Consider the following 26,097-nt stretch of genomic DNA (forward strand, 5'->3'; position numbering starts at 1 on the left):
AGATGTGAACGTGTCTGAGACTCTTAAATAGCTGAGCGAAAGTCTGCATTAAAAATTTACAACGTTTAATTAATCTGAGCCGAAGAGATTTTTCAGATGGATCGCTCGGTTTTCATACAAAGTTTGTAACGTGTAATGAAGCAATGCAAGATTTCAGAATTATCAGGTTTAATATCAGAGTTAGGAGTATATAAGATTGCAATCTAGCGATCTCTATAAGATACACTCTCAATATTGCCAATTTGTTCTTAACATGTAATTGTTTGGCATACTTCATATGGTATACTTTAAATATGGTTATCTCTGTATGTGTCTATCCTAAATTTAAACATGTCTATTTCCATCAATATATCTATATATGTATGCTGTCTGACTGTTAACGCTCTTACTCTGATTATTCTCTCTTATTCAGAGCTGGCATATTTCAATGGAATCGAATTTTCAAAGCAGGTTTCGCGTATTTCATCATTCATCATTAATTTTTTTAACATATAGGCTTGCAGATTTTGGGATATATGAAATTTCAATAAGTTAGAATTAAGAAAAGTTAATGAATAGAATTTACCTAGTACTCATCTAAAATACTAGGTAATTATTTAAAATGTTTATTTGCCTCATTTTGAACAGCTTCGTTTTCGCCTTACTTTCGACTTCTCCCTGGTATCGTCAACTGCAGCTATCACCTATCTTATGTAGCGAGTGTATTCGCACAGGGGCTCTATGATAGCTTTCCTTTCATGGCATTTTGTTGCTATTGTTGCTTTCTATGATTTTGACGTAATGTTTGGCCCGCGGTCTGTGCTGGCCGATGACAAAAGGGGATTAGTTCTTTGTTGTGATGCTGGAGCTTTGAGTTGGCTTTAGTTGTGGCAACCAATTGACTGACAGTTATTAATTGCCGCTTGACGTGAGCCCGTGCGAAGCGCGTGAAATTGTGGCTGTCTGGGGCTTTGGGGGGTTGGCGCTGTTGCCACCGCCCATCATTCAGCGGCAAATGCGGCCGCCTTTGTTATGGATAATTGAAATGGCATGTAAATCGTCTCGCCAAAGCGTGTCTGATAAGAGCCTTTCGGCAGTATTTGAACAGCTCCAGAGGCATTTATTTATAGCGGCTTATATACATAACATAAAAAACTTAAAAGCTTAAGTGCAACAAGGATGCAGCACTCGGAACTACCCTCCCCCTATTCACTTCTCGCCGTTGCGGAAAACGGTGATCGCATAGAACTCGGGCAGTCGATAGACCTTTAGGCGCTCGTGACTGAATTGTCCATTGGCTCGCGCCTTCACAAAGAATATGTCCTTAATGCTCAGCTCTTTGCGGCGCTGGGGCTTCTCCACGTGTCGCTGCTGCTTGGGCCGATAGCCATCCAATTTGTCCGGGAGCAACTTGACGTAAATTATGTCCTGCTCCCCATCGCCTGCCGCTGTGCGCGCCTGATAGAGAAACTCCTGCGTTTCGGGATAAATCAGCAGCGGCTCAATGGGCAGCACTTCACTTGGGGCCTCTGGATATGTCACGAGATTCCTGTCAAAATTTGAAACTGGAGCACCAAGCGATTTGTCGACAGTCAAGCTGAAGCACATGCATATTATCAATGCTGAATGGACGGGCTGTGGAAAGGAAGGAATGATAGGTATAGAATATTTTTAATATAATTAAAATAATGCTGAATACCATAAACATAAAAATTTAGAAATGTGAGAAATTATGCTCTGATATGATATGATGAACATATTGAAAATTTCAGTTTAATCTAAAGTAAATTCTAAAACATATTTCTTGTCAAGATTAATTCGCGAAATAAAAAACAATAGTAATCATTTGATATGAAATTCAGAGAAACAAATGCATTATACTATAAATTAAAAAATTTGTAATTACGAAATTAGCTACCACTGTTACACTATCCAACATAGTTTTTAACCAAGAACCGGAATATACTTAACGCTTAGAAAGAATATTTAAGCAAGAAGCTTACACTAGTAATTCATTATATATATGGTAATGAAAATAAATTTTTAAGCTTGTTTTTAAATCGGTTTAATTTTGTAAGTCAAGAGTTTTTAAAAGTATAACTATAATATATAATAAATATAGTAACATATAATACAAAATTATAACACACTATAAACACTTTTATATAAAATGACTAAAGGCTGGTTGCCTAATGGCAACACGGTGGCTAAAACGAGATTTTAAATAGGCAAATCCCAAAACATATTATTTTAGATTTTGTTATTCTATTGTGATTATTATTTAAAATGTATTATATTTTCATTAATACGAAGTACTTAAGTTTGTAGTCATATAAAAAATGCTTGGTAATCAAGCTACTAATTAGTTTTGCGATAGTATCCGACCATGGCCAGATGATTGTTTTGAAAATCATCACTTTTTTTTTGTTTGTTACTATTTTTAAATTATCTTTACACTGTTTAATTTGTGTCCCGTTTTGCAGTTACCGTTTTGAACTTATGCTGCGACATGTTGACTGATAAATCGTGGCACGCTGATTAGGCTTTAAGGCAAATTGGATTCTATAATTTAAGCCGATTTACGCGCTGCCAAATATATATAATAATAGCCGAATGTCGCGATCAGAGCCGTTGTGTGCGAATAGTCTTGAGGCAGTTGAGTTTAGAGCCAAGCGCGACGCGCAAATGTTAAGCAGAGACTGGCGCGCGACAAGGCCAGGTTACTTCATTTACCAAGTCCAAGTCCAAGCCGGCGATGGCGACGGCGACGGCGACGGCGACTGTCTGCGTCTGCGTAAGCGTCGTCAGCGTCATCAGCGACGACGGCGACGGCGTTCTGCGCAAAATGAATCGTAAATTGAAGGTAAATAAATAACGGCTAAGTAAAATGTTAAATGTAGAGGCGTTGGGGCGTTGAAGCTTTGAAGTTGCTAAGTAGCTGCCGGTATCGTCTAATGGCAGCAGCTAATAATAATATTCATAATATTATTGATATTAATTGATCACTAGGTCGTTGGGGCCGAGCCAAGTCAGCGCGGGTTCAATGCTATCGACATGCTGCGCTTCGAGAAGCTCTCTAACACCCGCAGCAGATGCTCAGCTGACAGGCATTTACATTTAGAAATAACAAGGTTTGCTTGTGTATTTTATGCTTTTACGCGCAATGATGTCAATTTTATTATTATTGCCCAGATAAATAAGAGTGAGAGAGTGAGAGAGAGAGAGAGAGGGGGAAAAACATGCGCAGAAATGTTTAATTAGCAAATATTTGCGCATACCTGAAGAACTGTTTGGTTCTGCTTGACTATTGTCTTTGGCCAAATTATAATAAACATTTCTATGATTTGTGGTATTATTAGCCTAGCTGATTGGCTACTTTGAATTGACATTGATGAGTTTCTGCGACTGTTGATTGCAATTGAACGTTGCGCGCTGTAAGCAGAAGCGTTTATTCAATTTGAGATTTATGAATATGAATGACGTGGAAACCCTTACGAAACTTTTGCTTTGGTCGTATAAGTAGTATATAATTGATAATTATAATTGTCAGTAAATTGTTGAATATTGTTATAGCTGCTTGCTGTAAAGGAGCGGGAGCGAGAGAAATTGCATTATTAGATATATTTTTGAGTATTCTTCGTTTTGTTAAAGTATTTGCTATTTATCTTCTTATTGAATCGATCAATAATGAGCAATAGACTTGCCACGAGCATGAACCTAAATAGGTAGCTCCCGGTTGATCTCATTTAAGGATTAACTTTTATAAAGAATAATAGGCTTTCATTACATTTAGTTTTAGTTGTTGTTGTTGTTGCTGTCCAGAAAGAGTATTAATCAGTCGGTTATTTATACCTAAGTTTGACGAAAGGTGTTAAATACCTCAACTAAGTGACGATAGGCATCAAATTATTTTTTATTTATTTTGTTTTATTTAATTTAGTAATTTGAGATTTTCCACCTTCCAAATATATAATTAATAAATTAATGTTAATCCCTACATCTTTTATTCTAATATAATAATAATGCCTTTCAGTCTAATAAAAAATATATATAAATGAAAAACCAGACCAATAATAATATATTTTTTTCTAGTTTCCTACTTCCATATTTTGTACGCACAACTGGCGTGAAGCGCTTAAATACTTTCCATTATTTATCGGGTTGACCTTAAGTTTAGCTATTTACCAAATAGAAACGAAATATTGTTATTTTACTGTGTAAGTAATTTATAATTAATCATGCGTCCCATGGACTCCACTGCCTCACAAGCTTTCCAGTAGCAATGAAAAAAAAAAAGCCTGCCTAACAACATTGTATACACTATATCTAATGATGTTTACGCAAGCTAGAGGAAACCGTGCATCAGCTTTTGAAGTAAAAATCACAACAAACTAAGCCCAAATAATTGAAGTAGCAACACAACACGCTGCGCTCTTAAGAGTTACCAACTGGGCATTATCAAGGCCATAAGCGAAATTTAATCGCTTTAAATGTGAAATTATTTACAAGCTAGAAAAATAGAAAAAAGAGCATGCAAAAAATGAAACTGAAATGAGGCTGAAATTGAATTCGAAGCACATCACATAATCAAAACAGTTGTCGCTTGATTTCATTTTTGAGCGCGGGTCGAGTACGAATTCGTGATTTTTTAATTGTAGCAGCGCATCTCTCACCTGTTTTGCTTACGGCTTACGGCGTACGGCTTACGGCTTATGCTTTCAGCGCATCGCCAATGGGCGATCTGATTTGAGCCACTCTACGCTCTGGCATTCAATTTTCGTTTCGTTTCGTTCTATTCCACCAGAAGCGAACACGATTAATGGCCACATTCGTATGCAGCCGGGGAGTTGTGTGAAAGGTGAATACTTATCGCATATCGAGTCGCCTCTGGCGTTACTTAGCTTTGATTCCGATGGTGCTACCGTTTCAGCAAATGTCACGAAAAGTGAAAGCCCAGCTGTGGCGCCAGCATTAGCCATAAATATATACACATATATGTATATGTTTGCACATATGTATTATGGTTTATTTGTATGGCAAAGCTATCATCACAGAGTTATTGGTTTGTTAGTTAGGGCGCCTAATTTAAACTGGCGACCATTGGCATTTCTCTTTAAAATGCAAACCTGTTTATTATAGCGAAGTCGAAACTCTCATGATAGTTAATATGTTTCTGACTTTATTATCAGCTCATTTTGCTTTCATCATTCGCTTCCGCATATCTGGATTATATATGTAACAATCTTTTGGAATATAATTTAATTGTAATATAACTAAGTATTTCCTTTAAGTATTTCCTCTTAGTATTTACTCTTAGTATTTCCTCTTAGTATTTCCTCCAATTATTTCCACTTAGCCTTTAATGCTTAGCTGAACGGTCACTCAATTCACTTCACTTCACTTTACTGCACTGCGACTGACCCTCACCAGGCCTGGGTGACTGAAGAAATGCTGCAGCTGCTGCCCTTTATATAGGACAACTTTAACTCAATCACTTAGTCGCTCTCAAATGTTGAGCCCGATGTCAGTCGAGCCTTAAGTGACCAATGGGAACACTCTCTGCTGCTGAAGCACTCTAATTTCGTTTTAAATGACCTTCGGTCCTCATTCTTCGTTCCTTACTCTTGTTAGGTACACAGACAGAGACACTGCCAGAGAGACATACGAACAGATATGTGTCAACACGACGATCTCTATAAGCTACACGAGCTAGAGAGCTAGCCTCGTGCAGATCGAAGAACGCTAAGCATTTTTCCTCTTCGCGTGCACACATACATTCAAACACGCATGGGCTGTATTCTATGTGAATATGCGTGCATTCTAGTATATTCTACAAATCACAATTATTATGCAATTGGGGATACTGTTATAAGAGACTTGATGAAAATATTTCAAAGAAACTGTATGGAAATATAAACAACATATATTGACAGTTATAATGCAGTTTATAAAAATTATATATATAAAAATTGTTGGGTATTGATATATCATATATGCGAACCATGTTTAACTTTATGTCTGTTGTTTTTTAAGCAAACTTCAGGCTTAAATTTGTTAGGTAAACTTCACATCTGCTGCAGTGTCTCACCTGCTCTTTTTTGTGATTCCTTCTAATTATAGATATTCTCAAACACTTTGAATGCAAAAAAGAACTAAGCCGCTTTGCCCCTTAATAAAATTGCTCTTTCCCTGCTCCTTGATTTCAATTCAATCATAACAAAATATAATAATAACATTTTAGCAAAACATATATATGTATATTTCATATTTAATCAAGAGGCCGACTTTCACAAAGATTTATTGAAACTATTTTAGCAAATTGGTTTTCCGTGTCATACTATTTAAACCAGAGAAGCATTCAAAAGTCAAGAAAACTTTGGGAAAATAGTTGGGTATGGTGTACGTACAGGCAGCTATAAAATGTTTATCTGTAGCCAGCTTTAATGGCCAAAACTTGTGTCTGCTATGGCTTGTTCAATGTGCTTTTCCAGCTACGTGATGAAATAAAATTATACTGAAGGAGAATCTAAAAAGCCAGAAAGGTGCTTCACTATACAATAAGGCACGAGGAAGACAAGTCGGTGCTCTTTTAATTACCATAATTACATAACTGCACACACGCACAGGCACACGCACACACACACACACACACACACTTACAATGATAATATTGCGGTTGCCTATAAGTATGCAGCACTTTTAATTGGTGGAAGCGAAACAGCAAATGTTTGTGGAGTGGGCTAAGTGCAAAAACGACGGAAGAGAGTGAGCGTGAGAGAGAGAGAGAGGGAGTGAAGCTACAGGACAGGCATGTGCCACCCTGTTGCTCTGCTTTTATTGTCCTTATCGCATAAACTTAAATAGTTTTTACCAGCCACTTTGCGGTTTTTAAGTTATTTTGCGTGCAGCACTCTCAAGTCGCCTACTCAAGCACGGGGAAGCCAGCTTTCCTATACGCCTCTCACTCTCACTCGCTCTCTCTCCCTCTGCTGCTTTTCCTCGCTCGTATTTTCTTTATTGTTTGCTGCCAGGGCAAATTAAAGCTGACTTTTGAGGTTCTGTGCGAGAGCTGCAAGGAGCAGGTGTTTAGAGTCTTACGCGGGGCGCCAAAGTTCGAATGTTAAACTAGTTATTTGGCTAATTAAATCGCAGGTCCAGTCTGATATTCATCTGGCCGCAAGTCTTATTTGAAACTTTTAATTATTTCTCATAAGATGGGGTTAACCTAAGGTACATTCAGACCCACAGTTTGCACGGCAACTCAACCCACCTGCTTCCTACCATACCTTAGCACTTAGCCGCCCGGCTTAAATGTTTCGCAATTAATTTTCATGCAACTCGGTTATTAACCCACCTAACATATGAGGCGAGTGGGTCGATGTGGTCTTTGTTGGCCTCTTTAATTTTCCCAGCGATTTGTTCTGCTTGGGGGCGTGTTGCCGGTGGGCGTGTTCGCTGTACTAAATCAAAGCTCTTACCTATTTGCATTCAAACACTCTTGCATTTATAATTGCAAAATAACTAGTGATTAGCACGTTCAGCTATTTGGGCCAATGGTCTGACTTTAGTTTTTATACAAAGGGTTTACTGATGGGAATTAAATTTATATAAAATCTATTTCAATAAATATAAATTTCTAATTAGTAAAAATATGTGTTAATTAATCACTGTTAAAGAGAATATTTTCCCATACAATATACAATATATACATATGTATATAAAATCCACATTTTTTATTGCTGTAAAATATTTTCATTTATTGCATTTCCTCGATAATTTATTCTGTCGGACACGAATTTATGCAGAGCACTAAAAATTTACATAAAAACAAAAAGGCTTAAATTTGTTACATATGCAAATTCCATTCCATCAATAATAAAAAATATGGTGTCAAACAATTTAATTTTCAATTGCAAGCGAAGTATTTGTTTGTGACATAATTTAAATTCATATCAGATTTTCTTTTAATTGCGTTACTCGGGATTGTTTAGGCTTATGACATTAAACTGTCGCTTTATAAGCAAATTATTGTTAAATCAATTGCAATCAGGAATTGCAAGGTAAATTGTTGACTGTAACAAGTTGTCTTGTACTACTTTTACTACTCCTACTACTATTATTTTTACTACTATTGCCATTACTTTTACTACTATTACTTTTACTACTATTGCTATTACTTTTACTACTATTACTTTTACTACTATTGCTATTACTTTTACTACTATTACTTTTACTACTATTGCTATTACTTTTACTACTATTACTTTTACTACTATTGCTATTATTTTTACTACTATTACTTTTGCTACTATTACTACTACTACTTTTACTGACACTACTACTACTTCTTTTACTGCTACTACTACTACTACTTTTACTGCTACTACTACTACTACTTTAACTGCTGCTACTACTACTACTTTTACTGCTACTACTACTACTACTTTTACTGCTACTACTACTACTTCTCTTACTGCTACTACTACTACTACTACTACTTTTACTGCTACTACTAGTACTTCTTTTACTGCTACTACTACTACTACTACTTCTTTTACTGCTACTACTACTACTTCTTTTACTGATACGAATACTACTTCTTATTCAACTGTTACTACTACTTCTTTTACTGCTACTACTAATCCTACTTCTCTTCAACTACAATTGCTACTATTACTAATAGTACTACGACTTCAAGTAATACTTCTACTAGTACTACTACCACTTATCACTATTACAACTACTACACAAATAAGTACTACCATTACTATTAATACTAATACTACTAATAAGGGTACTACTAATAATACATCTCAAACAATTCTATTTATGACAAATTATATATTTGGACTTGACTTGCGTTTTCTGGCTTGTGTCTGAATGCAAATAAGTTATACAAAAGGCATTTATTAGGAAAGCATTGGTACTTATGCTTACCTATTTATTTAGCAAACAGTCTGAGACTAGAATTTTAACTTTATTGACCTGTTGTCCAATCGGGCAAAATGGCCAAGTTATACGTGCGTGCGTGTCTATCAAATTGCCTTTGCTGGCAATTTCAATTTCATGATTCGGTCACAATTTCCATTGTCGAGTGCCCCAAATGCATTTGGCTTTCATAAATAAATAAGTCCGTTAAATTGTCCATGCTCCAGAGGCTCAGTGCCTTTGTTAGCATGTTCTGTCTCCTGGCCATGCTCTGTTTTCTGCTTGTTTGTCACTTTCTGGCATCGGATTTGAATGTTACTTTGCTATGCTTATCACGTGCCTCAGTCCATGTCCATGTCCATGTCCAACCCAGTACTGAGTCCATGTTAAAATTGTCAGATGTTTGCTAGCTATTATCCCCACGGCTCAAGCGGCCATTTAAGCGGCTTACGGAAAATGCGATTGAAAATTTCCATGAATTTCTGTTTTGCCAAAGGAACACCGAAAAAAAAAAAAACAAAATATCTATATTTATATATATATATACAAAACATTGACAGCATCCGATTTGTAACTAACGTCCAGCTTTAAGTTCGTTTTCTAGTTGCTCGTTAGCTGATTATAATTAACTACATTGAAATGTTCTCCAACGTCTTTCAACTGGCAAGTAATTGATTTTTGCAAAACACTTTTGATTCTCCATTAAATGCCAAAACTTGCTGGCTATGGCTGAAGGAAAGAGGAAAAATGGCGTAACTTTGATTGCCAATTTTGTTTGCCTCAACCAAAGCTCATTTTGTATGCTCCACTAAGTGAGAGAGGGTATAATGCAATATTACGAATTGTATGTGGAAGTTATCAATTTATTCAGAGAACCCCATCGTTCGACTTTTTTATATTAAGTAATTTTCTATCCATAAAAGAGAGCCTAGAAAAATATACTGGTATTCTGGTATTCTATTGTCATTAGTAAAGATTCTTCATTCTAATGGGTATCTTCTAGTTGTTTAGTCCCACGTCCGTTGAGCTCTTCGTTTGTGTGTTGCAAATGCAGTTTTGTCTGTGCGCGCTTTTTGCAGCTATTTCGACTGTTTTTCTTCGCTTCCTTTTCTTTCTATCTTACATTTTTTAGCAGATACTTTCCATTTTTTTCGTTCTTGGCATTTTTCATTTACCCACCTTGTGTACCTTTTGCCTTGCAAAACAAATCCTAAATCGAGTGTGGCCTGGCAATGTTTACTGCTTAGTTTTGCCAGCAGCTGCAGGATAAAACAATTTGATGCCAATGTCAACAGCGAAGTATTTAGAGCAACAAAAATTGTGCCATAAGCTCAGCTTTATGCATTTTGCTTTTTGCATATATAATAAAAGAGAGTTGACTTCTTATTTTGCTAGGTAAGTTTCGACATGTCTGGTAGTTTTAGAAATGGAAATTGATTTTTCGGTGAAGCAGGATTAAATAATAAATATCGCTTTTGCCTTGGGAAGTTTTGAAGTTTATCTAAAAATTGCAATCAATTAACTTTAGCAAATTTGTTTTTTTTTTTTTAGATGATACGAATATTATGACAGATTTTCATACTAAAATAACAAAAGAAAATGTTTAATTAGAGGTAAAGTTTATTTAATTCACTTTTATGTTCAATTCTTCTTATAATGTAAATACTGTTTTTTAAAAAACAACAAACTGACCTTTAAGTATCATAAACTTTTTATACCTCTGCCTATTTACTTATTCGTGTGTATATGTATGCATGTGCATGTCTATGTGTGTGTGTGTGTGTGTGTGTTCAAAGTTACAAGCGCATTGACAGGAAACACATAGAGGTCTAATGGCACTTAAACGGTAGAAAAACTATAATGTCGACAAACAGAATAACGATATGAGATTGTTGCTTGGACACTGCAGAGAAACAGAGACAGAGCAATACAGGCATAGAGAACGAGACGGAGAGAAATGGGGAATAAGAGATAGAGTCTGGCAGCATAGAAACTTTGCAGACACGCAGCGAAAACTTTTGGCGTACCTGGCGAGTGCGAGCAGTCGAAGATGCGTGTGCTGAATTTTATTGATGGGCAGACGAAACGTTTGCTGCTGCGAAACAAGGCAGCTAGCTAGCTGTATTTACAGCCTTATCCAGTGATATGTCAACTGTCAACGGCTGTCAATTCTTAATTAAATGTATACCGGCAACTAGGTGACCAGCAACTGTGCCTAAGCACACTTGATTTATATATGAGCCAGTCAGCTGGATGCCGCCTGTCACCCATTGTACGAGTAGTATTCGAGGAAATACAGCTCCAGTCAGCAGTGCCAATCTACCAGATACTTTGTAATGGGAGCTGTTCCATCTACAACTCTATACAGGCTCATAAAAGTTTATACATATATGCACATATAAATGAGATGTCTCATCCCAACTCGTGTCCGGAATACCCAGTTGTCGTGCTGTGCGGAGTGCAGGATATTACAAACATGATACACAGTAGTTCTGTGTGTGGTTGCCCTATGTTAATACTGGAATTGCCCTGACATTTTTATTGCTCGTTACTAATAACTTAATTGGCATATTTGATTGCATGTGTGTGGGTGTATGGGTGTGTGTGTGATTTATGTGCGGTTGTTTGTGTGCGTTTTATGCAATTTGTTAAATTGCTCATTTAAATGCTACAATTAAATGTCTGTGTAAAAGTAAAAATATAATATTTGCATAATTTCTTTTTGACTCCCGCTCTCCCTCGCTCTCTCACTGTGTGCGTGGCCGTTGATGTGCTATTGGTTTAAATTTAATCTTGAGTTATGCCCAGAATGTTGAGTATATCGAGGAATATGTTGATGACATCCAAGTAGAGATTGAGCGTCGCGAATATGTATTCTTCGGGACTAATCGCATATTTGTGAGTGCCGCCCATCATTAGCTGAGTATCGTAGACCAGGTAGATGGAGAAGAGCACGGCGCCGGCCGATGAATACATCAGCGATATGATTTTGCCGTGCATGAAGATGGTCAAGACTCCAAAGAATAAGAGGGCCACCAAGCAAGCGATCAGAATGCCGCCCATCATTGTGAAATCGTACTTGGTCTGAAGGGCGAACACCGTCAAGGCCAAGCAAATGGCGGCTGTTATGCCAATTGCCATTAGCACCTCCTTGGGAGCGAAGCGACTGGCCGCGACTCCAAGCAGAAACGATTCAGCTACAGTGAACATGCCCAGAAATATGAAATTGGTGGGCGTCTCGCGGCGCACCCTCTCGCAGCAGATCATGGACAGCATGGTCAGCAGCATGGTTCCTATAGCCACCCAGAAGAGCCATAGATTCTGGGCCGCAAAGTTCTTGGCGTCTTCGCTGTACACAAACACAGCCACAGCCCCAAATGTGATCACCAGCTGTCCCAGGAGTATCATGTACACCTTGCGTATGAATCCGCGGCGTATGCTCTCATTGTCAAAGGTCAAACCCTTCGCCTGGGCCTCGGCATCGGAGCCATAGTCCCCATAGCCAATAGCGACATTCACTTCAGGTCGACTGTGATAGACAGCGTATGGATATTGTTGGCCGCAATCATTTGATGCCATTTCCTCGGTTAGCCAAAGGTCTTGCAAATGATGAATAGTGCAGAATGTTTGAGTTGTTTTATAAAAAGTTATATAGCTAGATCGACGACTACTTGTGAATTGTTGAAAGATATTTGAAAGATGTAGAAAATCCTTGAGCAGTAGATTGAAAAATTTCACTTGATTTTTGTACTGGGAAATTTAGTTTCAAATATTATTATTATTATCAAATATTTTTGTGGCATCCTTTTCCATGAAATTTTAATGCTCTGTATATTTCGATTTTCAGCCTATTTCTAACTCATAAAATGGCAATTGATAGGTTCCCAAATTATTTATTTAGCACACGAATTTTAATCTGTCCATAAGCCTTGTTTTGATCTAACTATATTATGACTTGTACCTACATAATTTGAATATTACACAAGATAATTTAATCAGTTAATTGCTTATTATCTATTGTGATTTCTAGTGCTTGCATGAATTAACAATGTTCTCAATGCATTGTCAATTCGATTTGGCTTGGCATACATATCACACTTGACAACTGATAACTCGCTGGAAAACAACAACAGGTGTGCCTTTTCCCCATTAAAGTGATTTGCATATGCTTTTCTCTGCTACGCTCTCTTTCCCTCTATCTCTCTCTCTCTTTCTCTATCGCTCTCTCGCTCACATTCCCTCTCTCTCTGTTTCTGACTCTCGCTCGTATTTCGCGTTTGCGCTCTGCGTTTATTCAGCAAACATTTCTTGCTGTGAACCTCTGCTCTGAGCTTTTTTTTTGTTGGTTTTGCAAAATGATTTTCAGTATTTTCAGCGCCTTTGTCGGTTTAAGTGGCCAAAGGAATTGAAAATTGGGCTAGGCAGGAGCTACGCTTGGCATCTTCTGATTGCCTGGTCACCGAAATTGTCGTATTTTTCGGGCTTTCATTGACCGTTTTCAATTGATAGAAAATATTTCTGTTTGAATTTACAATTATTTGTCAGTCGTTTTTTTTCAGATTTTGCATGCCTAATGAATAGAAGTCAACAGAAAAAAAATTGACAGTTCGTGTTATGAAAAGTCAGTAACGAGCATAACCTAGTTCCACTGGCAGCACATTCAAATATTTATGCTCAAGAAATGCACAGCGTACTGCAAACCCTGTACATTGGTTGCAGTCATTCAAAAGCAAATTCTGTTTGCATTGAATAGTTCTCCTATACTTGGGAAGGAGTGTCTAAGATTTCAGAATCATGCTCAAAGTTGATGAAAAATTATCCACACTAAACCTAAATTATGACTGAACTGCGGATTCGCAATAAAATGAATCTGCTGTAGAAAAAACGTTGATTTGAATATTTTCTTTTATAATTTTAATAACTTGAATTCCATTTGAAAAATCTTCTCTAGAGCTCAGTGTTGTCTGATACCAATGCGCATCTATTTCTTTAACTTTTCATATAAATATTACATTTAGGAGTTTGCAATTGAAAAGTTTGGGAGTTACTAACTAAAAGTTGATTTATTGCGCTAGCTCCAGTTCTCCGAGCAGCTGCTAAAATTTGGGTTTGCTTTGCTGACTTGCTTTTTGTCCGCCTGTACAGGGTATTAAAAATATTGTGATAGGCGAATGAATTTTCACATGCCGTCTGTCAATTGCCAGCCTTTTGTTTTGTGCCACACATCAATCAAAATGCCATTTGGGCAGGCATGCGATGCGACCCAACTTCCGAAACCTTACATTTTTTTCTTTCTCTCTTTTTTTGTTTTGCTATTTTTTCGATTGAGCCTGAAATGCTTCTGCCAGCTGGCACGGCACGTGTACCTTTTTAAAGTTGGCTTAAAGCCCGCAAAATCTCCCAGTCGCTGTCTGCAAACTATCAACAAGTTTTATTTGCGGTCGTTCCCTTTTCGTTGTCAGGGCTACGCAATAAGAAGGTCGCCAAAGTGATAAAAAAGCGGATTAGGCGATCAAATGGCCTGTGGGCAAGGCTCCAAGTTTTGAGTAGCATTTTTGTAATATTTAGAGTAAATAGTTATGGGGCCATGCAGACTTGGCTTATTGTTAATAATTTTGGATGCATCTATAAAAACGCTTTTTGCAAACTGTAGATAAGCAACATATGTAAATATAAATCACATTTCTTTTTGCTATAATAAGAATAAAGCGAAATTCAGCTATAAAGTACTTGACTTAGAAGAAACTTTTTTCCAACATTCCCTACGATTGCCGCATGTGAACCTTAACTCGAGGGTAGCCAAAAATAATAGAGGTGAAGTAAGTTACGCGTTGCCCTAATCCCCATTGCTGACACATCCAGCCAGTGAAACTGGCTGCAGCCAAACTTTAAGAGCTCAGCATGGTCGCAAGGGTTTGGCTGCCAGTCAGTTAGGCATCTATCAACAACAAAAGTACGAAAGCGAAAAAAAAAAAAAACAAAAACTACACTTTAAAACTTTAAATGAGTTTTTGTGCGGCGCAAAGTTTGGGCCAAAAATCAGGAGAAATCTCAGCGAGGAAAACTGAGTAGATAAGAGGGGGAAGAAAAGCCAGGCAGCCACAGCCACAGCAAATCGCTAACAATTTATCGACCAAATCGCAGGCGTTGACAGTCTGGCCAAAAATTGAAAATGGTCTAAGCCAAAGTTGTGACAAGTCTTGACCATAGCCAAGATAAATACAAATACAAACACAAAGTACACAGTACACAGTACACAGTACTTAAAAGAAGTATATATATATTCCAAAGATTCGGTAAAAATAAAATACAAACCACACAGCTTAACAAGCAACAAAAAGCTTGTGCAGCTCGAAAAAAAAAAAAAAATCTCCAAGCAACAGCACAAACAACAATGACCACATCATTATGACATACTTTTCGTCTGACCAAAAAACGCGAACTCCATTGCAGTTTAATCTATGCAAATCCAAAAGAAAAACTAATTTTGTGGCTTTCAACTTCATGAAACTCAGATGAAGCCTTTTCAACAACGACGACGACGACGACGGCGACGACGATGACAACCGCAACTGCAAACAAAGACTGTTGAGTCCACGCAAATTTTGCAGTAGTTTCTGTGTACTTTAGTTGGCGAGAGGAGGAGATTTCTGGCGTGGGAATTATTATTGGGGTCCTTTTGTTTTTGTGTATTTCCATACTGGCATAAGATAACAAACTGCGAGTGCATCATACTTATATTTTAATGCGGTTTCTCTGCAGCCTCAATCAACATATTCAAATTTTAAATATAGATGCCGAATTTCACATGGCTTTATTATTATTTCAGTTTAATTAACATTTATGAGAGTTTCATTAAATTGATTTTCACAAGAATTAGTCGAACGCCTACTAATGAGGCATGAAATAAATAGCCCTTTGGGTATTTCAGCAGTCTTTGTGCTGTAATCTAAGCTTTGACTAAGAAAGCAAAGTTCAAATCCAACGAGAGAGTGTTAGTCGAATATGATTAACTCAGAGATACCTTAAGTTCTGGGCAGAATATGCGAAGATGTCATAAAAGCGGATGTTCTTTTGAATTTTTTGTTAGCAAATTTTAAATGATATATGAAAAAGAACTGTATATTTTATAAATGAGTGCAATCAATTTCATATATTTGTATGGAATCATATTCTGGACACATATTCAATGGTATAATGACTTCTCTTTTCAATTAGACTCTACTGGATATATTTCTATCAGGTATATCTAATAATTAATATACAAGTTTCTTTGCCGAAACCACAGAAGACTTCAAGAAGGCAGCAAATTTCTGCACTTTGTGAAAGCTTTCAAAAAGTTTTTGTTTCATGTTACCGCAGTTTATATACCAATTTTTGTTATTAACTCAGCTAAGAATATGCTGATAATCAAAGAAAGGTTACTAGAGATAATATCTTATATATATTTCATTATAAATTTGTATTTTTATAGAAAAATAGGCTAATAATGGAGAATATTATTTAATTATTATTTATATTTTCACTTAACAGCTTGACTTAACTCATTCTGAAGCTTAATTACTATTTTAATATTCATTTATTGGCAACATCTTCTGCTGACTGAATTTTTATTTGCCTTAAACATTTTGTGTGCAATTGCGAAAGTTAACTCATTTTTCTGTCCATTGACTCCAAATATGAAAACATTTAAGCACATTTTCTTTTTTAATGCGTTGCACTTTCGCAACGAGGTCGGATATATGTATATTGCTGGACAGTAGCTGCTATTATTTTTGCTGTTGCTGCTGTGTAAATATTTTGCAAGTAAGCAAAACATTTGTCAAGACATCGACAGACAGTTGGACAGACAGACACCCAGACAGATAGATAGATAGAGAGACTGACAGACAAGCCACAGGCGATGGCAACGATGTTCTGTGTCATCAAACACATTCAGTCAATGACTCGTTCCATGTGTTCCATGCTAGGAATGTTTGTTGGCAATTGAGTTTGCTCTAGCCAGACGCAATGAAAGTGCTTATTTAAAAGCATTTATTAGCTTTCAAGATACACAGATTAAGGATTTAACCTACCCACTAAAAGATACTTTCATTATGCAATGCGAATGCTGTGGTTAATATCATCTGAGATACTGTGAATAAATTTGTTTAATTGAATTTCATGCGGTGTTCAGCCATGCAAAAACCTCTCGCTCTTTGAGTGACTCTGAACATGTGTATGTGTGTGGGTGTATGTATGAGTGAGTCTGTGTGTGACCCACTTGTGCGCACTGCTGTGGATACTTTTTTGTTTCCCATTTGTGGCGAGTCGAAAAGAGTTGGTTCTGGTTGCAAGCCAGCCAGCAAATTGAATAATAAGTGTATTCGTAATTAATTGAATTTATGCCGTCATTTCGAACTCTTTATAATGATAAATAATAATTGAGAGCGCGAAATGTAATATTTCTATTAGTTTTCTGCCATAGAATATTAGTTAAATGGCCGTACGCAAATGAAAAATATCAATATTCCACTATAAAACAGAGAAGCTTAAAAAAGTTGATGTATTTTTTTATTTAAAATTCCGTTTTGGGTCAAAGAGTTGTTCGGGTATTTAAGCTTGTTTTTACTGTTGTTTGACAACGCATTTGTGTGGCTAAAAATATTTATATTCCTGGCCGAAAATACAGGCAGCAAATAAAATAGTTTTATGTCATTGGAACGAAATGCTACAGCTGCTGCTGCTGCTGTTCTGATTTGATAAAATGTGAAAATGAAATTCAAGCATTTTCGGTTTATCCTATTTTATGCAAATATAATAAAAATGCTTTAGCATGGCGATTCGTGCGTATGTTTGCATGCATATTTTATTGCATACTTTGCGGAGCGCTGTGTCAAACGACCTCGCCTGCAGCTCATATGGATGACACCCAAGCACGCCCCCCGGTCTCAGTGGGAATGCCTGTGCATTCAAAAAACGCATAATTAAAAAGTTTTATTTTCAGCACTTTTTACGCCGATGCGTAGCGCCGAGGGCCTGCCCCTTTACCCATAAACAAACTGGCGACACTATATGGTAGCTCTCGGGCAAACCTTTCGGGCAGCTTTGTTCATTAAATGTGGATTCAGTGCAACTGCCTTGAGGACGTAGCAAAATGTGAAAGTTAAACGCTTTGAATATTAAAGAAATAAAGCTAGAAAATAAACTCGATATTTCTGCTATTAGCCACCTTGTTTTAATTACCAGGGAGCAGAAAAAATGCTTCGCCAACAAAGTCACGCAAAAAACTTAGCGCTCGAATCGCCAAAGCAAACCACTTTAACGCTTTAGTCTAGAACTTTTCTCTTTCGACTTTTAACTCCTGTTTTACCCTCTAGCCCAACCTAATTAAAGGTCATGCGGGCTAAGCAAAACTGTTTAATGAACTTAAGCTGTTGGAAATTCAACAAGAAACGTTGAGTCTTTAAAGTATGTAATATACTGAATTTAAATGTTAAATTATTTTTGTCCATTAATCTCTGACATTCTTTACAAACCATATCATAATTTTAAACATTACCTTATGCATAAGAAATAAGTTCTTTAATTTATAGTATATATAATTAAGCTATAAAGACTAAGCAATGAAATAAAAATTACAAAATTATACACAAAATACTTTAACAGAAAAACTGAAAGCCTGTCAAAGACTGAAAAATTCGCTCGATAGTTTAAAAGCCTCGTACTGTTAAAAATTTTGCAATTTGACCTTTCAGCAAAAGTTTCTTTTATTATTTTTGTTCATTCTCTAACATCGGTTTTTACACATTTATAGAATTTGTGTGCGGTTTCTTTTACCCTAGAGTAGTAATAGTAGTAATACTAAATCAATTTTTTTTTTGAATTAGCTTTGGAACTGATATTCATTTAAAGAACTCACACAAATCCAATGAGGGGTATCTCAGCATTGAACTCTTGTATGTAAGCTTTTACTATTTGCCGTTGTTTTCATTTTCTCGTTTTGCAAATTGCTTTACAAAATGTGTGTTTGTATTTTCCTGGACATAATAGTTGCATAATACACACACACATGAATTCACTAACATTTTCCGGTTACGCTGCATAGTTATAGTTGACGCTGTTTGTTCCGCATACGCAGCGTTGGCACAGCGTCGCTTCGAGCACTTTTGCATTAATTAGGCCAACGTTTGCATTGAAGTTGCATGCCAACATGCGACTGTTGCCGTCCACTGCTAGCCGCTTGCATGGCTCTGGCTATTAAAATGCGCCAATCGAATTTTCAATTAAAATTGGGAATTTTCTGAACCGCAAACGTTCGAATTTTTGGTCAAATACCATTTGCCATTTCAAATCTTTCTCTTATGACAAAAAAAAAAAAAAAAAAGAGAGAGCCAAAATCGAATACTGATGCAGCCAGCTGGCTGTTTTCAGTGGGAGCAGCAGGTGTCGCATAGCTAGCAACTACATCTCTCCCTCTTTTCGCTTGTTGTGTTGTTGCAATCGCATCGCATTGCATTTGGCTCAGCGGGCTGGCAAAGCTAAAACAGAAATCTGCGAACGGCTAACTGCGAACTGCCAACTGGCCAAAATGGCAACCGGCTAGCCGACAGCTGGCAAATGGTAACAGCGACACGCGCAGCTGCCTTCAAATTGCAAAAAGTGCCAGAAGCGCAAGAGCGAGAGCTGCAAAACTTTTGCAAATGAGTTAGACAGATTAAGGCGGGGAGTTGGGGAGGGGGCGTGGTGGGCACAACTTCTAGGGAACTTCAAAATGATGGGGCAACGGACGGGCCTTGGGGCATTTACACAACTACAGTCATAATTATAATGAATTATGAAACAATAACTCTGCCTAATGGATCCGGCCCCAGGCCACACGCTCAATACGCATCTCCGGCCGGTTTTTGGCACTCACGTAACTAATTGACAAATGATGATAAAGTGTCTTGGTCAGTACCCAAACGACTTGACTTTATTTTTAAACATTCTCATTTCTTCCTAATGCGGCTGTCCATGTTGGACGGTGTTTTCTTTCGCGATTGTGCTTCACGCTTTCAGGTGTTGGTCTTGCCGCATTTTACATGAAAATCTGATAAAAGCTTTGACTCTGACGCCGGAAACGGATGTTAGCTGCCAGGCCGTATGGACACTGGCATGACTGGCACAAATTGGACTCGAGAGTGGCATGACGAGCAGATTTACACTATTGTGTGAATGCAAGCAACTGGTGTGTGATGCTTAACAATGGAGCTCATATATCATAAAACCACATTAAATTTTTAGTATTAATATTGAGTTGTTATTAAACTGCCAGAAGTTGAACAAATTAAAAAATTTACCAATTAAATTCAAGTAACAAAAATATATACCACTTTAGATCCCTTATCAAACGTCAAATTATATTTTCTTTTTACCTTAGAGTATTTCGTGTTTTGTGTTCGTTTCGCTTTGCGCTAAAATCTGTTCGCCTTTTGACCTCTTGTGGCGAAGCGAACAAATGAACAAATATTTTGCATGAAGACTTCATAATGTTGACCCTTAAATTTTGACCTTTTGCTTTCTGTTGGTCGCGACTCTCAATGTCACATGTTTGCCGCTGAGGCTTAATGTTTAATAAGCCCTTTACCAGAACTCTTGATTCTTTTCCAGGTTTGCATAATGATATTGTGTGTCGTTGAGTCATTAAAAATGTACATTTCATGTTTATTATGCACAAAGCATAAATATTTACAGAATACAAGGTGTAAGGATTTTTGTTGAAATATTTATGTATTGTATGAATATTACGAATATTGCAGGCGTCTAACCATAATTTTTGCAAACAAACAAAATCGAGGAGTTGAATATTGGAAAAATAATATTTTCGCATGAATGTGAATAATTTAGTAGGTAAACTTATATTTATTTATCAAAATGATTTATTTTCTATCGCAAATATCCCTAGGGCATGGTGTGATATAGTGTGAGGGAGGGTCACGCTCCCACGCTGACCATTTGAATAATTCTTCTTCTTGCTTACAATTTCTGCCAGCAGGTATTTGTTGTAGACTTAAGCTTTCGTTCTTAGTCACTTTTTTCCCCTGCGACTTTTTGCTTAATTGCCGCAATGCCTTTAATTAAAATTTTGTATTTGCGTAAATTTGATACCTTTTTGGGTCGCACTCCTTCAGCCTCACCTGTTTATGCCCTCAAAGTATTGCAAATGCGTGAACAGGTATATATTGCCATTGGGCGAATGTATATGTATAAGTTTGCTCAAGGCTCTGCAGCTATGTCTGTCTAAGAATGTCTGTCTGTCAGTCCTTCTATGTGTTATTTAATATAAATATGAGATGAAATTTAAAAAATCGCTTCAAGATTCTTTAAAATGAATTGAGTATATTACAAGTGCTTTAATATTTCACACATTACAACATAGGTAAAAATAATTAATAAATAATTCAAATATATTCACAGAAATTTAGAGTAATTCTGAGAAAATGGAAATAAATGTAAAGTGTAAAGCGCCTTCGGGGAGCGTGATTAAATATTTGTGTGTATAAGAGGAAGCTTAGGCTAAAAGGCTCATAAGCGTAGAGGCAACTGATTAAGGATATCTCATATTTGCATACTTGCGATTAGAGAACTCTTTGTTGTTCAGATTTTTCCTTTTTCCGCATTAGAGCGCGGGTCATTAAGCAGGCTTGATTGCAGAGTCTAATTTACGCAACTCAACTCATCCCTTCCCTCCCTCATTGAAACAGCAATAGTCCGAGTGCCTACTTATAATTGATTATTGTTCTTGTTTCAGTATACGAATTGTGAGTAGGGAAACACATTGATGGAATGCTAATCAAGAATGAGGCCTAAGCTGCTTGGGCTTTACATATTCGCAATGCTAAGCATGTGTACAATTGTAGTTAATACATGAGCCTGGCCGCCTTAGTCTGTCCTAATTTCATGGGCTTAATCAATATGTTTCTTGTAAAGTAAATATTTAACAAATAATATATATTACTGTATTTTCGATTAGTATGAATCGGAAGAAATCAATACGACATATTTAAAGTCTATGAAATGACTTATTCCGAATTCATTCGATTCATTATGCCCTGTTAAATGATTTGCATCCGAAAAAAACTTTTATTATTAAATGTATAAAAATTTGTCGTCTGTTACATAAAAAATGGTGAAAATTTGGTTATCCAAATGTAAAATTAAACTTGATTCATTTGCCGCGATAAAAGATGAAATATTGCCAAATAGGCAAGGAGGACATGGACGTCGAGATCAACGAATTTGGCTCATCACATGGAGGGCTAACTGTTGTATTGAGGGCCTCGTCCCCATTTCCAGACACACCGTCTTTAGATACACTTCCAGCTGATGCACCATATGCAGGGCGAGTGTGTGACGTCCCCATGTAGTGCAGTTATAGCTGCACCAAATGAGGCTTAAACTGCTTACATAAATCGGCGCTGAATACAAATAAGCCGCAAATGTATGGTTGGTGTTGCTGATGGGGACGTGCGTTAGTTTCTCATCTTGATTAGCTCTAATACGGGCAGTAGCAGCACGGATAGCAGCACGGGGTCATACAGGAATTGTAGTACTGGCAGGGGTCGTAGCCTCTGCCCAGCCGCGGCATTGTCTCGAGCGGCGGCATAATCATCGAGTTCATGAGCTGCTTCTTGTGTTCCTCGTAAGTGAGTCCATCGGGTGCCACGACGGGCGGGATCGGCTTCGGGTTCTTTGGCTGAGGATTGTTTGGATCCCAAGGCTTAGGCAGGGCGCCATCTTCTCTCAAATACTGAATAAGATCGATACCCTTCTTTTTCCGTGCAATCTCATTTTTAATCGCATCCTTAGCCGCTTGCTTAGCATCTTTAACTGCTTTAATATCTTTATCACGCATGCGAACAGGGATGGGTGCGGACTTCCCAGTTCCCTTCTTCTTAAGGCCGGGGAATGATTTGTCGAATAGTGCTCCCATTCCACCAGCGCCGCCAGGGCCTCCACCCATGCCACCGCCAGCACCGCCTCTTCCGCCACCACCTCTACCACCACCGGCGCCACCACGCATGGGCCCGCCGTGGCCGGAGCCCCATATGCCGGGTGGCTTCGGTCTTCCACCCGGAGCCGCAGAGGCCCCGTGTGGTCCACCGCCTCCGTGGCCAAAAAGGCCATCCTCAAACACAGGCTCACCAGGCTTGCCAAATGCTGTGCCGGTGTACCGATCGCCTGCAGCACAGTCGTAGACTCGCCAATAGGGATGGATCACAGTTGGATATTTCGGAGTTACTTTCAAGTCAGCCGCGGCCGTCTGCGTTTCATGGTTATGCGTCTTGGGCTTGACGTATTTCTGCGGCGATGCCGCTGGCGGTGACACATCAAAGTCGAATTCCATCTCACTGTCGCTGGTGTCTGTCAGCACCAACTGAGCGACACAGCTTTCCATATGCCGACGCTTGCACTCCTTCTGCAGCGCGGCCTCCAGGCACTTCTTCTCGAAGATATCACGGCATACGCACATCATCAAGGGCTTGTGACAGGTGCACTTGCGGAATCCCTTCGCTTTGAACTTCTTCTTGATCTGACTTAGAGCCACGCCCAGATCACTTTTGACCACCTTGAAGACAATCGGCTTCATGGTCACATTCGGATTATCGAGGGCGCGCAAAGTGATGAAGATTTCGCCGTTCTTCTTGCGCAAATTGAGGATGGGCGGCTTGTCTTTCTTCTCTAGCTCCATTAGTTCCTTGCACTTCTCAGCTGCCAATTTCTCAGGTGAGCCCTGCAAGAAGAATTTCATAATTCTTTTAATCGGCTTGCGCACGAGTCCTGGCTGCCAGCCATGCTTGAGTGCCTCCTCGCTGGCGTACCAGTTCCAGCCGTGATTCGCCGGAATAGAGGGCACGCGGTTCGCGCATTTCTTGTGGGAGGGCGAAATTCTTCGATGGGGTTTGGAGGATCTGCGTTTGATCGGAGCTTTACGCTCGCTGGGAGCGGCTGCTGGCTTCTTCTCATCCTTTCCACAGGTACCAGCTTGCAGTCGCCCGGCTTGCATTCTTTCCGCTTTCTCTTTCCTTGCGCACTCCTTCTGCAGCACGTCGAAAGGTTTGATATCCTTGATATTATTTAAGTCGCGTATTTCGGAGAATACGCGCGATAGAAATGGACGAGAGTCTGTTTCTTTGACGCCCACCTCAGACGTTTCCTGGTCGGAGTCCTCGTATACAAGAGACTCCCTAGGTGGCTTCTCAATGTCATAAAAGTCGGCCACCTTTTCGCGAACTCGACAAAAGGGGCACAATTTGCCGGCCCTGCAAGTGCACCGACATTTCCTCGGCTTCACCTCATCTGGTGGCGTATCTTCTGGTGGTATAATTAGATTACTATAAATCAGATCGTCATCGGGTACTTTTATATTGGGTTTTTGAGGCAATAGCATCGGCTTTAGGCCGCACTTAGGACAGGCAGCCAATATGGGAAGCCACGTCAAATTGGTGAGGCAAATGGGACAGAAACGTTTTTCCTTCAGAAGGTCATTTTTCCTTTCACTTAGTGTGTTGTATTCTTCCGGATCTAGCGGTGGTATGCGCGTGAAACATGGAAGCCGAAGATTACTCTCCTCGAGAGGCATTCTACAGGAATTGTAGTGCATATTCAAAGTGCAAGGATGGCCGAGTGGGTCAGGGGGCCCTCGGCAAGGCGGTCTTAATTTCTTGTTATGATCCAAGCTGATCGTAATTGCGTCAACAGTATCGTTACAGTCCTGAGCCATTTCCTGTACACACAAAAGTATCGTTAAACGCAATCTGGTGGAGGTCTACTTTATTCATAGTTACCTTCACTTCACAACAGATAGCATTGCCAACTGGATTATGAAGAAACCTAGGTGCAGGTGGCTTGCATTTAATATTCTCGTTTGCGAAACTTTGAGTGCCAAATTTGAGATATTCAGAGTCCTCAACGCTGTCTAATGCACCTAGGCAGGGATCGGTGCACTGCTGGGACTCGCTCATAATAAATAGGATATCCTTTTCGTTGATACTTTTGTCCTTGAAGAGCTGGCACGTGCTCTCCTTCCCCCTGGCAAATGATAAAACAGGAATAGAACTTCTTTACTTCATAGCAAAACCGTTTACTCACTTTTCCTCGTCGACACATTTCAGCTGCAGAGAGCATAGCATTTCTACTCTGCCAACAACTTTGCCGTCGCGATCAACCGTACAGGACTCTGTGAGGACCAATTGCTTCATGCTGTCCCCTATCCCCTCCAAGTCTTCTGGACGAAAGCGAACAGCTCCCATACCAACTAGAAAGTCTTCATACCTTACTGATATGGGTACTCCGCATTCCTCGATAGTCTGGCGGAGAACGGTCGGGTCTATGATGACATCCGTGCTATACTCGGGCATGAGCTCGGGCACATTGAAGCCACTTTGTCTTATTGTTATAAAAGCATTACAAAAATTGACCTCAACTTGTACTTTTTGCAGATCCTGAAAATCTGGATTATTTAACTCAATGCTAGTCAGCACTGCATTAAAGCCAAAAGTACAGTTAGCCATTTTTTTTTATTTAAAAGTGTGCGAAAGAGCAAAATGGTAAAAAAAATTTATTGTCAATTTTCAAAAAATATTGAATTTAAGGCACAGCAAATTTTAAGTGAATAATAATGAAACAGAATGCTATGCTGATACACCAAAGGTCTCTATGATTTTGTTTTGATGGCTTACACAAATGCCAAATATACATACATAATATGTATTTAAATTTTAAAATGAAATGAACTCAATTGTTTTACCATGCTAATTCTTAAATAGCTAAAGGTGTTTATTGTATGACTTTACGCTGGTAATTCAGAAGATCATTTAAGTTGTCTATATGTATGCAGCAGAATTATTTTACTTGCAGCTGCAGAGTGTGTTTCCATTGGTCACTTAAGGGTCGACTGCAACGAGCCCTACCTGGCACCGTCTCAACATTTGAGAGCGACTTAGTGATTGAGTGAAAATTGTCATATATAAGCCGCAGCAGCTTCTGCATTTCTTCAGTCAGTCATGTATTGCAGTGCAGTGCAGTAAAGTAGGAAAAAGTGAAGTGTCTGATCATTACAGACTTAGAAGAAATATTTGGAGGAAGGAAGTACTTAGAAGCTTAGGAGAAATGACTAGGGAAAATACTTAGAGGAAAGACTTGGAGGAAATACTTATACGCAATACT

General features: G+C 38.4%; 3 protein-coding genes across 8 annotated transcripts; all 3 read right to left on the minus strand.

Annotated features, from left to right (window-relative positions):
* Positions 1 to 1,032: 1,032 nt before the first annotated feature.
* LOC108621882 (uncharacterized) lies at positions 1,033 to 9,458 on the minus strand. Of its 6 annotated transcripts, none has more exons than XM_089463027.1 (2): positions 8,917 to 9,458; positions 1,033 to 1,614 (listed from the first exon to the last, which is right to left on the minus strand). In XM_089463027.1, exon 2 carries the CDS (start codon positions 1,585 to 1,587, stop codon positions 1,189 to 1,191), a length of 399 nt encoding a protein of 132 aa, XP_089319153.1. In that variant the 5' UTR covers positions 1,588 to 1,614; positions 8,917 to 9,458; the 3' UTR covers positions 1,033 to 1,188. The 6 variants fall into 6 exon arrangements, with proteins under 6 accessions (XP_089319153.1, XP_089319154.1, XP_089319151.1 ...); XM_089463028.1 differs by lacking the exon at positions 8,917 to 9,458 and adding an exon at positions 4,653 to 4,959; XM_089463025.1 differs by lacking the exon at positions 8,917 to 9,458 and adding an exon at positions 2,435 to 3,012.
* Positions 9,459 to 11,409: 1,951 nt separating this feature from the next.
* Recs1 (protein lifeguard Recs1) lies at positions 11,410 to 12,739 on the minus strand. Its single transcript, XM_018019464.2, has one exon. The coding sequence runs from the start codon at positions 12,484 to 12,486 to the stop codon at positions 11,695 to 11,697; it is 792 nt and encodes a 263-aa protein (XP_017874953.1). The 5' UTR covers positions 12,487 to 12,739; the 3' UTR covers positions 11,410 to 11,694.
* A 9,249-nt stretch (positions 12,740 to 21,988) lies between these two features.
* LOC108621878 (uncharacterized) lies at positions 21,989 to 25,598 on the minus strand. The gene is made up of 3 exons (XM_018019461.2): positions 25,021 to 25,598; positions 24,717 to 24,960; positions 21,989 to 24,655 (listed from the first exon to the last, which is right to left on the minus strand). The coding sequence occupies exons 1-3, from the start codon at positions 25,440 to 25,442 to the stop codon at positions 22,424 to 22,426; spliced, it is 2,898 nt and encodes a 965-aa protein (XP_017874950.1). The 5' UTR covers positions 25,443 to 25,598; the 3' UTR covers positions 21,989 to 22,423.
* Between the last annotated feature and the right edge of the window lie 499 nt (positions 25,599 to 26,097).

Source organism: Drosophila arizonae, chromosome 2, assembly GCF_054131065.1.
Source record: "Drosophila arizonae isolate 15081-1271.41 chromosome 2, UAZ_ARI_1.0, whole genome shotgun sequence".
Taxonomy (NCBI): domain Eukaryota; kingdom Metazoa; phylum Arthropoda; class Insecta; order Diptera; family Drosophilidae; genus Drosophila; species Drosophila arizonae.

What these genes read in the sequence shown, in the direction of transcription:
- LOC108621882 (XM_018019465.2), bottom strand. Translation starts at nt 2,490, where the DNA reads ATGTCGCAGCATAAGTTCAAAACG. An exon ending in CGCAGCATAAGTTCAAAACG is followed by an intron (nt 1,615 to 2,466) that starts GTAACTGCAAAA and finishes TCCTTTCCACAG; the next exon opens with CCCGTCCATTCAGCATTGAT.
- LOC108621878 (XM_018019461.2), bottom strand. Translation starts at nt 25,442, where the DNA reads ATGGCTAACTGTACTTTTGGCTTTAATGCAGTGCTGACTAGCATTGAG. An exon ending in AAATGTGTCGACGAGGAAAA is followed by an intron (nt 24,961 to 25,020) that starts GTGAGTAAACGG and finishes ATCATTTGCCAG; the next exon opens with GGGGAAGGAGAGCACGTGCC. An exon ending in CTATCTGTTGTGAAGTGAAG is followed by an intron (nt 24,656 to 24,716) that starts GTAACTATGAAT and finishes TTGTGTGTACAG; the next exon opens with GAAATGGCTCAGGACTGTAA.
- Recs1 (XM_018019464.2), bottom strand. Translation starts at nt 12,486, where the DNA reads ATGGCATCAAATGATTGCGGCCAACAATATCCATACGCTGTCTATCAC.